The sequence below is a fragment of the Schistocerca serialis genome, chromosome 4 (assembly GCF_023864345.2).
Source record: "Schistocerca serialis cubense isolate TAMUIC-IGC-003099 chromosome 4, iqSchSeri2.2, whole genome shotgun sequence".
NCBI lineage: Eukaryota > Metazoa > Arthropoda > Insecta > Orthoptera > Acrididae > Schistocerca > Schistocerca serialis.
Window position 1 is genome coordinate 318,695,177 of NC_064641.1, and position 13,219 is coordinate 318,708,395.

Consider the following 13,219-nt stretch of genomic DNA (forward strand, 5'->3'; position numbering starts at 1 on the left):
CAAATTCATCGACCTCCGTTATTGGGTGGAGAACTGTAGGGCCCTCCTAGACAGGTCAGGCGTGCACTACACACCGGAGGCAGCTACTAGGGTAGCAGAGTACGTGTGGCGTGCACACGGGGGTTTTTTAGGTTAGAGGGACCCCCCCTTGGGCGAAACGATAAAATACCTGACGGCTTACCAGAGAGGACATTATCATCGTTGATAAAGAACGTCCGTCCTCAGAGACCAAAAACAGGAAAAGTTAACGTAATATTGGTAAACTGCAGGAGTATCCAGGGCAAGGTTCCTGAATTAGTATCTCTTATTGAAGGAAATAGTGCGCATATAGTATTAGGAACGGAAAGTTGGTTAAAACCGGAAGTGAACAATAACGAAATCCTAGACACAGAATGGAATATATACCGCAAGGATAGGATAAACGCCAATGGTGGAGGAGTATTTATAGCAATAAAGAATTCAATAATATCCAGTGAAATTATTAGCGAATGCGAATGTGAAATAATCTGGGTTAAGTTAAGTATCAAAGGTGGGTCAGATATGATAGTCGGATGCTTCTATAGACCACCTGCATCAGCAACCGTAGTAGTTGAGCGCCTCAGAGAGAACCTGCAGAACGTCGTGAAGAAGTTTCGTGATCATACTATTGTAATAGGGGGAGACTTCAATCTACCAGGTATAGAATGGGATAGTCACACAATCAGAACTGGAGCCAGGGACAGAGACTCTTGTGACATTATCCTGACTGCCTTGTCCGAGAATTACTTCGAGCAGATAGTTAGAGAACCAACTCGTGAAGCTAACGTTTTAGACCTCATAGCAACAAATAGACCGGAACTTTTCGACTCCGTGAATGTAGAAGAGGGTATCAGTGATCATAAGTCAGTGGTTGCATCAATGACTACAAGTGTAATAAGAAATTCCAAGAAAGGAAGGAAAATATATTTGCTTAACAAGAGTGATAGGGCACAAATCGCAGAATATCTGAGTGACCACCATCAAACGGTCATTTCTGAGGAAGAGGATGTGGAACAAAAATGGAAAAAATTCAGAAACATCGTCCAGTACGCCTTAGATAAGTTCGTACCGACTAAGGTCCAAAGCGAGGGGAAAGATCCACCGTGGTATAACAATCATGTACGAAAGGTACTACGGAAACAAAGAAAGCTTCATCATAGGTTTAAGAGTAGTCGAATCATAGCTGATAAGGAAAAGCTGAACGAAGCGAAAAAGAGCGTAAAGAGAGCAATGAGAGAAGCATTCAACGAATTCGAACATAAAACATTGGCAAACAATCTAAACAAGAACCCTAAAAAGTTTTGGTCATATGTAAAATCGGTAAGCGGATCTAAATCCCCTATTCAGTCACTCGTTGACCACGATGGCACCGAAACAGAGGACGACCGAAGAAAGGCAGAAATACTGAATTCAGTGTTCCGAAACTGTTTCACTGCGGAAAATCGTAACACGGTCCCTGACTTCAGCCGTCGCACGGACGCCAAAATGGAAAATATTGAAATAAACGATATCGGAATTGAAAAACAACTGCTATCACTTAGTAGCGGAAAAGCATCCGGACCAGACGAGATACCCTTAAGATTCTACAGTGATTATGCTAAAGAACTTGCCCCCTATCTATCAGCAATTTATCGTAGATCGCTGGAAGAACGTAAAGTACCTAGCGACTGGAAGAAAGCGCAGGTCGTTCCCATTTTCAAGAAGGGTCATAAATCAGATGCGAATAATTATAGGCCTATTTCGCTTACGTCAATCTGTTGTAGAATAATGGAACATGTTTTGTGTTCTCGTATTATGACGTTCTTAGATAATACAAATCTCCTTCATCATAACCAACATGGATTCCGCAAACAGAGATCATGTGAAACTCAGCTCGCCCTATTTGCCCAAGAAATTCACAGTGCCGTAGACACTGGCGAGCAGATTGATGCCGTATTCCTGGACTTCAGGAAGGCATTTGATACGGTTCCGCACTTACGTTTAGTGAAAAAAATACGAGCTTACGGAATATCGGACCAGGTTTGTGATTGGATTCAGGATTTCCTAGAAGAAAGAACACAACATGTCATTCTTAACGGTTCAAAATCTGCAGATGTAGAGGTAATTTCGGGAGTACCGCAGGGAAGCGTGATAGGACCTTTATTGTTTACAATATACATAAATGACTTAGTTGACAACATCGGTAGCTCCGTGAGGCTATTTGCAGATGACACGGTTGTCTACAAGAAAGTAGCAACATCAGAAGACTCGTACGTACTCCAGGAGGACCTGCAGAGGATTAATGCATGGTGCGACAGCTGGCAGCTTTCCCTAAACGTAGATAAATGTAATATAATGCGCATACATAGGGGCAGAAATCCATTCCAGTACGATTATGCCATAGGTGGTAAATCGTTGGAAGCGGTAACGACCGTAAAATACTTAGGAGTTACTATCCGGAGCGATCTGAAGTGGAATGATCACATAAAACAAATAGTGGGAAAAGCAGGCGCCAGGTTGAGATTCATAGGAAGAATTCTAAGAAAATGTGACTCATCGACGAAAGAAGTAGCTTACAAAACGCTTGTTCGTCCGATTCTTGAGTATTGCTCATCAGTATGGGACCCTTACCAGGTTGGATTAATAGAAGAGATAGACATGATCCAGCGAAAAGCAGCGCGATTCGTCATGGGGACATTTAGTCAGCGCGAGAGCGTTACGGAGATGCTGAACAAGCTCCAGTGGCGGACACTTCAAGAAAGGCGTTACGCAATACGGAGAGGTTTATTATCGAAATTACGAGAGAGCACATTCCGGGAAGAGATGGGCAACATATTACTACCGCCCACATATATCTTGCGTAATGATCACAACGAAAAGATCCGAGAAATTAGAGCAAATACGGAGACTTACAAGCAGTCGTTCTTCCCACGCACAATTCGTGAATGGAACAGGGAAGGGGGGATCAGATAGTGGTACAATAAGTACCCTCCGCCACACACCGTAAGGTGGCTCGCGGAGTATAGATGTAGATGTAGATGTAGATGTGGCTTGAAGAATGCAGAATTTGGCTGACGGTTGATGATCGTCGTAGAAAATTATGGAAGCGAACGTGTGCCACTCTATGGCTCGGGAATGCAATCCCGTGGGTTCAACAGGAAGATGTGTCTGTCGTGTTATGAGCCGCTACAATGTACTAGCGTAGGAGGCCTCTCTGCTTCGTCTAGGATAATTCGAGGGTTGTGCAGCATTGGGATAGGAACTTTCAACACACTGTACAGGTTTACAGTCAACTGTTCAATTACGGGTTTGGCTTTCAAAGCGATATTTCACAAAAACACCGTACTCACCTTGTGGTCACCATTCTCTAGGAGGCGGGAGTCGAATGAATGGACGGGTTCGGCCTTCAAGGATATATATTTCACAAAAAACCCCTACTCACCTTGTGGACACTATTTTCCATGAGGTAGGAGTTTAATGAATGGAATGGCCCGCACTATCTGCCAACAAGAACCTGACTGAGCGGCTGAAACTTCGAGTACGTCGTTGTGAAGCAATGGGTATATCTCAAGAGGGTGACCGTCGAAGAGTGAGACAGATCTGGGCATTAAAGTAGGTCTTGATCACCTTGTGTACAGTGTAGATCCAACCATGTTTCAACGGACGGTACTGAGCAACACTGAACTGAATATCTTACCAGAAATCAGATTCTGAAGTCACAAATTGCCTTCTCTTTTTTTATATTTCGCAGTAAAGCTACTTATTTAGTTTCGTAAGATTTACTCTTTCATTCCTTGCGCCACCTGCATCTAATCTCAGACAAGTTAACGTTGTGCTTGAAAGGTGCTCTGCTGAGGTGCTGTTTCCATTTTATACATTTCCATTTTTCCCACTTTCGTGCATAAAATGGAGACAATCCTGTAGAACACCCAAAACACACGGTTAATCACTCACGCCGAGGAAAGCTGAAAGATTCCAGGTACCTTCGGAGTTACGCAGATGAAATGAAATGTCTTTTGAGCAGTTTGTGTAATACATTTTGGAACGACAGAACTCTAAATGTTGTTTTGTGGATTAGATTTGTAAGGCGAAAGAATTGTTCTGTATGAAATATTAAATGTATAGACTAACAAGTCCACAAATGTCAATAAGTACTTTCTGTGATAATAAAGGAAGGCGCAACCACCACATTTTTCTACGCCCAGTAAGGAGATGCCTCACTGTTTCGTATCGTCTCTTGCTCTTTAGCTTTCGCTTTGTAAGCATCTATATAGATTGCTCTTACGAACCACAAATGTGGTTACGTTTATATAGAGTAACACCTTCCACATTTATTTCTTTAACAACCTGTGCGTATCAGTTTATATTCTCTTGTAATTAAGCAGCTTTGTTTGCAGCTATTTGTGAAAGAAATGCAAAACTACTGAATTTCACAATATATATAAATGAACTAGTAGATAGTGTCGGAAGTTCCATGCGGCTTTTCGCGGATGATGCTGTAGTATAAAGAGAACTGGCAGCATTAGAAAACTGCAGCGAAATGCAGATAGATCTGCAACGGATAGGCACCTGGTGCAGGGATTGGCAACTGACCCTTAACATAGACAAATGTAATGTATTGCGAATATATAGAAAGAAGGATCCTTTATTGTATGATTGTACGGTAGCGGAACAAACACTGGTAGCAGTTACTTCTGTAAAATATCTGGGAGTATGCGTACAGAACGATTTGAAGTGGAATGATCATACACAATTAATTGTTGGTAAGGCGGGTGCCAGGTTGACATTCATTGGGAGAGTCCTTAGAAAATGTAGTCCATCAACAAAGGAGGTGGCTTACAAAACACTCGTTCGACCTATACTTGGGTATTGCTCATCGGTGTGGGATCCGTACCAGGTCGGGTTGACAGAGGAGATAGAGAAGATCCAAAGAAGAGCGGCGCGTTTCGTCACAGGGTTATTTGGTAAGGGTTATAGCGTTACGGAGATATTTAGCAAACTCAAGTGGCAGACTCTGCAAGAGAGGCGCTCTGCATCGCGGTGTAGCTTGCTGTCCAGGTTTCGAGAGTGTGCGTTTCTGGATGAGGTATCGAATATATTACTTCCCTCTACTTATACCTCCCGAAGAGATCACGAATGTAAAATTAGAGAGATTCGAGTGCGCACGGAGGCTTTCGGGCAGTCGTTCTTCCCGCAACTGGAACAGGAAAGTGACGTAATGACAGTGGCACGTGAAGTACCCTCCGCCACACACCGTTAGGTTGCTTGCGGACTATAAATGTAGATGTAGACATGGAGCCCGTCCGCCTCTGACATGATCGAAATACTGATTAGCAAATTATCAGATCTTTTTTTGTGCATCAATTAATCTGCAGTCTCTCAGAATCGAAGTCCGACCTTCAATTAACCTTGCAACATAACGCGACTGACCGATCGCATTGTGCACTCGCCTTTTCAGAATGACGTTGGGTCACGTCTGTAACCTTGCGTTTCTTTCCAACACCAGTCTGGAGTAATAGAAAGTCACAACAGGAACTAACAAGTACTACTCGGCTAATTTCAATTAACATTACTGAGTTGATGTTCTGCTGGGACGTGGTGGGTGATTACAACTATATTCTTTACATTCTCTACCTTCCTTCCACATTCGGAAGCAGGCAAGGTAGGGGTTACAACTCAAAACCTAATAGCGACATTGATATGTAGGTGTGATGTGGAGACAGGTTTTACTAACTGTTTTATTTATTTCTTTATGCCAGAAAATTAATCCCTGGGGCATCCACAATAATGCATTTCTCAGAGAAGTTTCACAAGCCTTTATTGCTATCTCATACCCTGAAAACTTCAAGTGCCCTAGCGGCAGGGTCGAGTGTAACTCACTACACGCCTGTTGTTTCGCTGATCCAGGAGCGCAGAGCAGCGACGTTGGCGTAGACGCCCGGGTAATCGGCCAGAGCGCATTCGTGGCCCCAGGAAACGACGCCGTACTGCGTGGACCCCTCCACCAGGGGTCCGCCGCTGTCTCCAGAGCACGCGTCCCTGCCGCCCTCTGGATCGCCGGCGCAGATCATGCGCTCCGTGATGTCGAGACCGAGGTTTGCGAAACTGGCGGCGCACGAGGCTCTGTCCACGATGGATGTCGTGACGGCCTGCAGGTGTTCGGCGGCCGGCCCGTCGTACCAGAGCGCGCCCCAGCCTGTGGCGGTCACCAGCGTGCCGGCTGCCGGCTCCGAGGTCGCTAGGCTCACAGGCTGCCAACATACAGGAAGTAAACATTCTGACTCAGATATCTGTGTTTAAGACCGATTACCTTCGCGTTTCCAGTGGATTTCATCTGAACGATCGGAATATACATAAACGAGGGGGAATCAAATGAAGAAACTTAAAAACATGATAAACAGAACGAATTTTCACTCCGGAGCGGATTGCGCGATGATTTGAAACCTACTTGCAGATTAAAACTATGTGGCGGACGGAGACTCGAACCGTGGACCTTCGCATTTTTTTACCAGGCTGGCTCCTGTCCCAGTTGTTCATGCACAAAAAAGATCTTCGATCTGAAAATAATTCTAAACTACAAAGCTATTAGGAATACTCCGATCATTTGCACTTTCATAGATTTCAAGAAGCCGTACGGTTCTGTTTACCGATAACGCTTGTTCAACATTTTAGAAGAACGGAGACTCGACCACGTAACACTACGACTAATCACACAGACATTGTCTGGCACAGTATCGAAAATTAAATTCATGGGTGACATCTCTGATCCCTTCGTGATCAAAATTGTAGTACGCCAAGGTGTACTGTTGTTCAACCTATTGCTGGACAAAGTAATGACGTAATGGGAAAAAGAACTGAAAATCCAAGGACACTGGAAACCAACACGACTAGGAAAATCCCAGGACAAAGAAATTTCAAACATAACTTTCACAGAAGAACCTGGCCACATTCTCGGATAACGAAGATACAGCAACTAAACAAACAGAAATATTAAAGAATTTGCAGAAGTAGTTGGTCTGCAAATCTCCTTCCGGAAGTCTGAATTCTATGCTCAAAATTAAACATACAAAAATTAGGCACAAAATACGACAAGATAAACAGAGTTACAAATTTCAAATATTTAGGTCAACTTCTCGAACCAACACGAGGAAAAAAGGCCTCACGGAAGACTCGACTGCAAAAAATGAAGAGAGCTTACAGCAGAACACTACACATATAATGAGGATATCATGTCCATACAAACAAAGGTCAGATACTACAACACAGTAAACAAACCTGAAATACTGCATGCAAGTGGAACTCTAACACTCTATACGAAAAGTCACATGGGTAGGCTAATGAGGGAAGAACGCAGAATCATGAGAAAAATTCTCGACCCAAAGCTGACAGAAAAGGCATACAGATTACACTTTGGGGAAAACACAGAGAAGATGTCAAACCAAGTAGCAGATATCAGAAAAAGAAGGTTAAAGTTCAACAGGCACATCAGAAGCCTACCTCCAAAAAGACTCACCAAGAGAATTCTGACATACGTACGAGTGGTCTAGTCAACAGTGCCTTGGATCACACAAGTCAAACTTGACCGATAAAGAGCACAAGTCGATCCAACAGAAACTGAAGACAGAAATATTTACAAGAAAAGATGTACAAGTGGAAGGTTAAATCAGAGAATGAAGTCCCAAAGAAACCAGGGACAAAGTGGACTAAAGACAGAAAAAGAAAAAAAATGGCTCTGAGCAGTATGGGACTTAACTTCTTAGGTCATCAGTCCCCTAGAACTTAGAACTATTTAAACATATCTAACCTAAGGACAGCACACACATCCATGCCCGAGGCAGGATTCGAACCTGCGACGGTAGCGGTCACGCAGCTCCAGACTGTAGCGCCTAGAACCGCTCGGCCACTCCGGACGGCATAGAAAGACTCCACAGAGAAAAACTGAGAAAATCGTGAAAGATCAGAAAGAATTCTCAAATGAGGCAGAATATTACACGTGATCGTAAAGGGTCTTGACACAAATAATAATAATAATAATAATAATAATAATATACACGTGTATATATTTGTAGATGATGTATTTATTATTTTTGCAGAACATTTTATTCTCTTCACTCAGAACTGTTTCCTTAAATTGCTAACCGCGATGACGACAGCGCATCGTTCTGGGACGCATCGTGTTCATAGAAGCTCCAGTATGCCATAAAATTAGCCGAAAACTTCAGTAGGTGCAGAATCCGAGCAATGAAGTCCACGCAAGTGTGGAATGGGGAATCACAAACTACATTCTTCATCGTCCAAGCACGATTTACGACCCGCTCTCATAGCTTTACTTCTGCCAGTAGCTCATCTCCGACCACGCAAACTTCCCAGAAGTTCTTCCGCATAGCTTGCAGGACTAGCGCTCCTGGAAGAAAGGATATGGAAGAACATGACTTAATAACAGCCTGAGGGATTGTTTCCAGAATAAATTTTCACTCTGTAGTGGAGCGTATCTGATTTGAAACTTCCTGGCAGATAAAAACTTTGTGCCGTAACTATACTCGAACCTGGGACCTTTGCCTTTCGTGGGCACGTGCTCTACCTATGGAACCACCCAAGCTGCCAATTGTCCTCAGAGCCTTACTTCCAACAGTGCGTCATCTCCTACCTTTCAAACTTCATGGAAGTTCACCTTCATTCCTTGCAGGCCTACAGCTTATGTCCTCTTTCCCAGGAGTACTAGTCCCGCAAGGTATTCAGCAGAACATCTGTGAAGTTCGGTAGGTATGAGATGAGATACTGGCGGCTCTAAAGCTGTGAGGGTGGGTCAGGAGTTGCCCTCGGATACCTCAGTCGGTAGAGCACTTGTCTGCAACAGGCAAAGGTTCAAGTCATGGTCCGGCAAACGTAATAAACATTTGATTTCCCGCCATATCTTTCAATTAACTGCCGTACAGTTACCAGTGCTTTATTGAACGCCAAACGTGTGATAGCATACCACGGAGAAGTGAAATTCTGTCATAACGCCAGTTTACAATTGCTGCACTGCTTGCGACTTGTTCCAGTAAGAACAGGCTTTCTCCATTTTTCGAGCAGTGAGGTACGAATCCATCGGCGAATGATAGTCCAATATGGTGAGGCATGTTTTTCACTGCAGCGAGCCTAATTGTGAAGTATGAAGGTCAGAAACTGTATGACGGGTGGCAGACGGTCCCCGCCCACGTCAGACACACTGTGCTGAGACACAACAATTTACTAGAGCATCTGAAGCCATTGTGATGGAAATGCCCTTAAACATGGCTGACGTCATATTTTCATGAACTGCTTATTTTTTCAAAATGTCTGCAAGAGTCATGTTACGACATATCAATCCAGAACTGGAAGTGCGATGCCTTGATGTCCACAAAGAACTTCTGCGGTGCTTAGAAGGGGAAGGTGATGTTGACAGTCATTACAGGGATGAAAGATGAGTGCACTACCACCGACCCTAAACCGAGAGAGCTAGCAAGAAATGGCCCCACTCTTCATCTCCAAAACCCAAAAAATTCTGGATGCAACCATTTGCTAACTCTCTTTAGGGATGAACGAGCCATTACTTTTGAGTGTCACACGCCTAGGAGAATCATCATCACCACTGTATCATAATGCGATTTGCTGAAGAATCATCTTCGACATGCAATCAGATCGAATTGTTGTGGATGTCTGACTTCAGATGTCATTTTGCAGCATGACAATACTCGACCTCATACTGCCCATGCAACAGTTGCAATCATTACAGATCTTCACTTTGATACTCTTCCTCATCCACCACACTCGCCAGACCATGTCCTAAATGATTACCACGTGTTTGGACCTCTCAAACAGGCTTATGGGAGGAAAGAAATTTCGCCCCGATGAAGAGCGCAACAGGCAGTCCACGAGTGGTTGCGCACACCACTACAGGAATTTCTTTCCTGAGGAATCCGTGTATTTCCTGTGCACTGGAGGAAGTGTGTTGAACATCAGGAAAAGACCGGGTCGAGAAATACTACCACTGGGTTCCATTTTCGTTCATTAAATCACATGTGAAAGTATTTTAAGATTTTTCTTTAACTCAACATCGAACTGTAGAAGAAACGTCACATGGAGGCCCTTAATATTTCACAAATACACAAAATTATCGAAATCAGGATATGCATCGCCAATAGTATTCATAGTGCGAGCTCTGATCTCACAAATGTACCTATACAAAACAAGTATTCACATCCGTAATTCCTACAGACTTGTATAACAGCGACTGCATGTCGGGAGACAGGTCTAGGTCTGTGTGTGCCGCTAGGTAGATCTTTATCTTAATTCCTTGAAATCGCGATAAGAATATGTATTTTGATTCGGTGCAAACTAACAAAATTAGAAGACCGAAATGCCTATTGGAAATTTAATTGGCTTAGCCATCATGCTAAACTCAACGATTTTTGACACTTCCACTTAAAATACAGGGTGATTCAAAAAGAATACCACAACTTTAAAAATGTGTATTTAATGAAAGAAACATAATATAACCTTCTGTTATACATCATTACAAAGAGTATTTAAAAAGGTTTTTTTCACTCAAAAACAAGTTCAGAGCTGTTCAATATGGCCCCCTCCAGACACTCAAGCAATATCAACCCGATACTCCAACTCGTTCCACACTCTCTGTAGCATATCAGGCGTAACAGTTTGGATAGCTGCTGTTATTTCTCGTTTCAAATCATCAGTGGTGGCTGGGAGAGGTGGCCGAAACACAATATCCTTAACATACCCCCATGGGCTGCGAACAAATGCTTGCTGGATGCGTGCTACATTTTCATCACTCGTTCTCGGCCGTCCAGAACTTTTCCCTTTGCACAAACACCCATTCTCTGTAAACTGTTTATACCAACGTTTAATACACCACCTATCAGGAGGTTTAACACCATACTTCGTTCGAAATGCACGCTGAACAACTGTCGTCGATTCACTTCTGCCGTACTCAATAACACAAAAAGCTTTCTGTTGAGCCGTCGCCATCTTAGCATCAACTGACGCTGACGCCTAGTCAACAGCGCCTCAAGCGAACAAATGTACAACTAAATGAAACTTTATAGCTCCCTTAATTCGCCGACAGATAGTGCTTAGCTCTGTCTTTTTTCGTTGCAGAGTTTTAAATTCCTAAAGTTGTGGTATTCTTTTTGAATCACCCTGTATACTGTCCGCAATTTGAGCTGTTATACACTTTATCAATGAAACAGTAAAAAAAGATACGGTAGAATGAAGAAACGAACCGAACCCGTTTTGAGCGCCGACTTAACTGAAATTACACTTTGCCTCTCTGCAGCAGGACAAATGCGTCTCCATACTGTTTTGGAAGTCTTTGCCAGATTCCAATCAAATATTTGATTGTCAGTTATTTCACATATTTTCTTATTTTTTTGGCTTTGTCGTAGGAACTCAAACAGCCATCAACTTACGTATTCTTGAACCAATATTCATAAGGTAATCTAAATGCACAGATTTATAGCTACCACCCGCCATGCGTAATCTCTTTCCTATAAACACACGCACACTAAGGCTCATATATAACACATATGTACACATTTTATACCATGATTATCATCGTCAACTTAAAAAGTAAACTACACTTCTATCACATCAACCAGCGTTCAACACGTAGGTTGTTGCGCAGTAGCCTTTTTCCAAAGCGTTCAGTCATCTCTTCAGCTCTTTGTCGTTTCTGCAACCCTTTTCTTCTCTTTCCCGGTCAATGTATTTTAGCCTGGCTCAGCATACGATATTTTTCTGACTGATGTCCCTTATAAAATTGTCTTTAACTGTCTTCATGCCCTAGTACTGTATATAGTCAATCAATACATCCTTCCCCCAAGTTAATACCTTCGTTATGTCAGTCTTCACTCTCAACCATGCCAAGACTTTTTCTTTCGTTATCAGTCTACCCCCGATACTTTCATTCTTCTCCTATTGCACCCTACTTCTAACGCAGCAATTACTTCCTCTTCTGCTATTATTATTATTCGCATCTCAGTTTTCTATAGCATTACACTCCACATAAAAGTCTTACTTCAGTTCTAATATTTTCTGAAGCAAACAACTTTCTTTTCTTGTTGAATGATAATTTTGATTGTTGTTTTTTACTAATAACAAAATGTTATCTTGCAAGTGTTTTTGTTTGTACATATTAAATGACGCTGGCCTGCTTTTCTTCTTGTCCACATCTCAAAAGCCTAAACAAGCCCCAAATAAATCTATACATACAGGTTGAGTCTTTCACAGAAAACAAGTTAACGATACTTTTAAGAATATTGACAGTTGCTTCCATTTCCGCAGGTATGTGTGAATTGATTACAATGATAGTGTCATCTGCAAAAGTAACTAATTTTGCTTGTTGTTTATTAAACTGAAACTCATTTACATATATGAGGAACAACAGTGGACTTAAGATTGAGCCTTGGGAAACCCCAAATGTGATTTCTCCCCCATCGGAATTATGTACCAAGAGTACATTTAGTGAATTATTAAACACAGCTTTTTGCATTCTTTTGGTCAGGTATGAGATTATCCGTTGGTTGCCAATATCCTCAGTCCCACAAAACATCCATTTATCTAGGAGAATACCATCAGTCACACATCAAATGCTTCAGATAAGTAGTAGAAAATACCAGGCACCACTGTTTTATTATTTAATGCCTGCTAAATTCGGTGAGTAACATGAAATTTTACCATCATTAAATAATAATACAGCACCAGTTGATATTTTCTGCAATGGATCTAAGGCATTGACTGCATGAATCTCAGTATTCCCCTAGACAAATTGAATTTTTTTGGGACTGATGGTACAGCCAGCCAATGGATAATGTTGTATCTAACCAAAACAATGCAGAAAGTCGTACTTAGTAATTCAACCAATGTAGTCTGGGGGCGTAATTCTGTTTAGGACCACGTAGGGTAGCCATGCAGTCTGAGGTGCATTGTCACAGTTTGTGCAGCTCCCCCAGTTTGAGGTTTGAGATCTCCCTTGGGCGTGGGTGTGTGTGTTGTCTTTATTGTAAGCTTAAGTTTGATTAAGTAGTGTGTAAGCTTAGGGACTGATGACCTAGCAGTTTGGTCCCATAGGATCTTACCACAAATTTCCAATTTTCTGTCTAGGAAGAAATCACATGCAGGGTCCCCCAAGGCTCAATCTTAGGTCCACTATTGCTCCTCATATATGTAAACGATCTTCAGT

General features: G+C 42.4%; 1 protein-coding gene across 1 annotated transcript; it reads right to left on the bottom strand.

Annotated features, from left to right (window-relative positions):
- Positions 1-5,876: 5,876 nt before the first annotated feature.
- LOC126474425 (trypsin alpha-3-like) lies at positions 5,877-10,765 on the bottom strand. The gene is made up of 2 exons (XM_050101896.1): positions 10,760-10,765; positions 5,877-6,248 (listed from the first exon to the last, which is right to left on the bottom strand). Exons 1-2 carry the CDS (start codon positions 10,763-10,765, stop codon positions 5,877-5,879), a joined length of 378 nt encoding a protein of 125 aa, XP_049957853.1.
- Between the last annotated feature and the right edge of the window lie 2,454 nt (positions 10,766-13,219).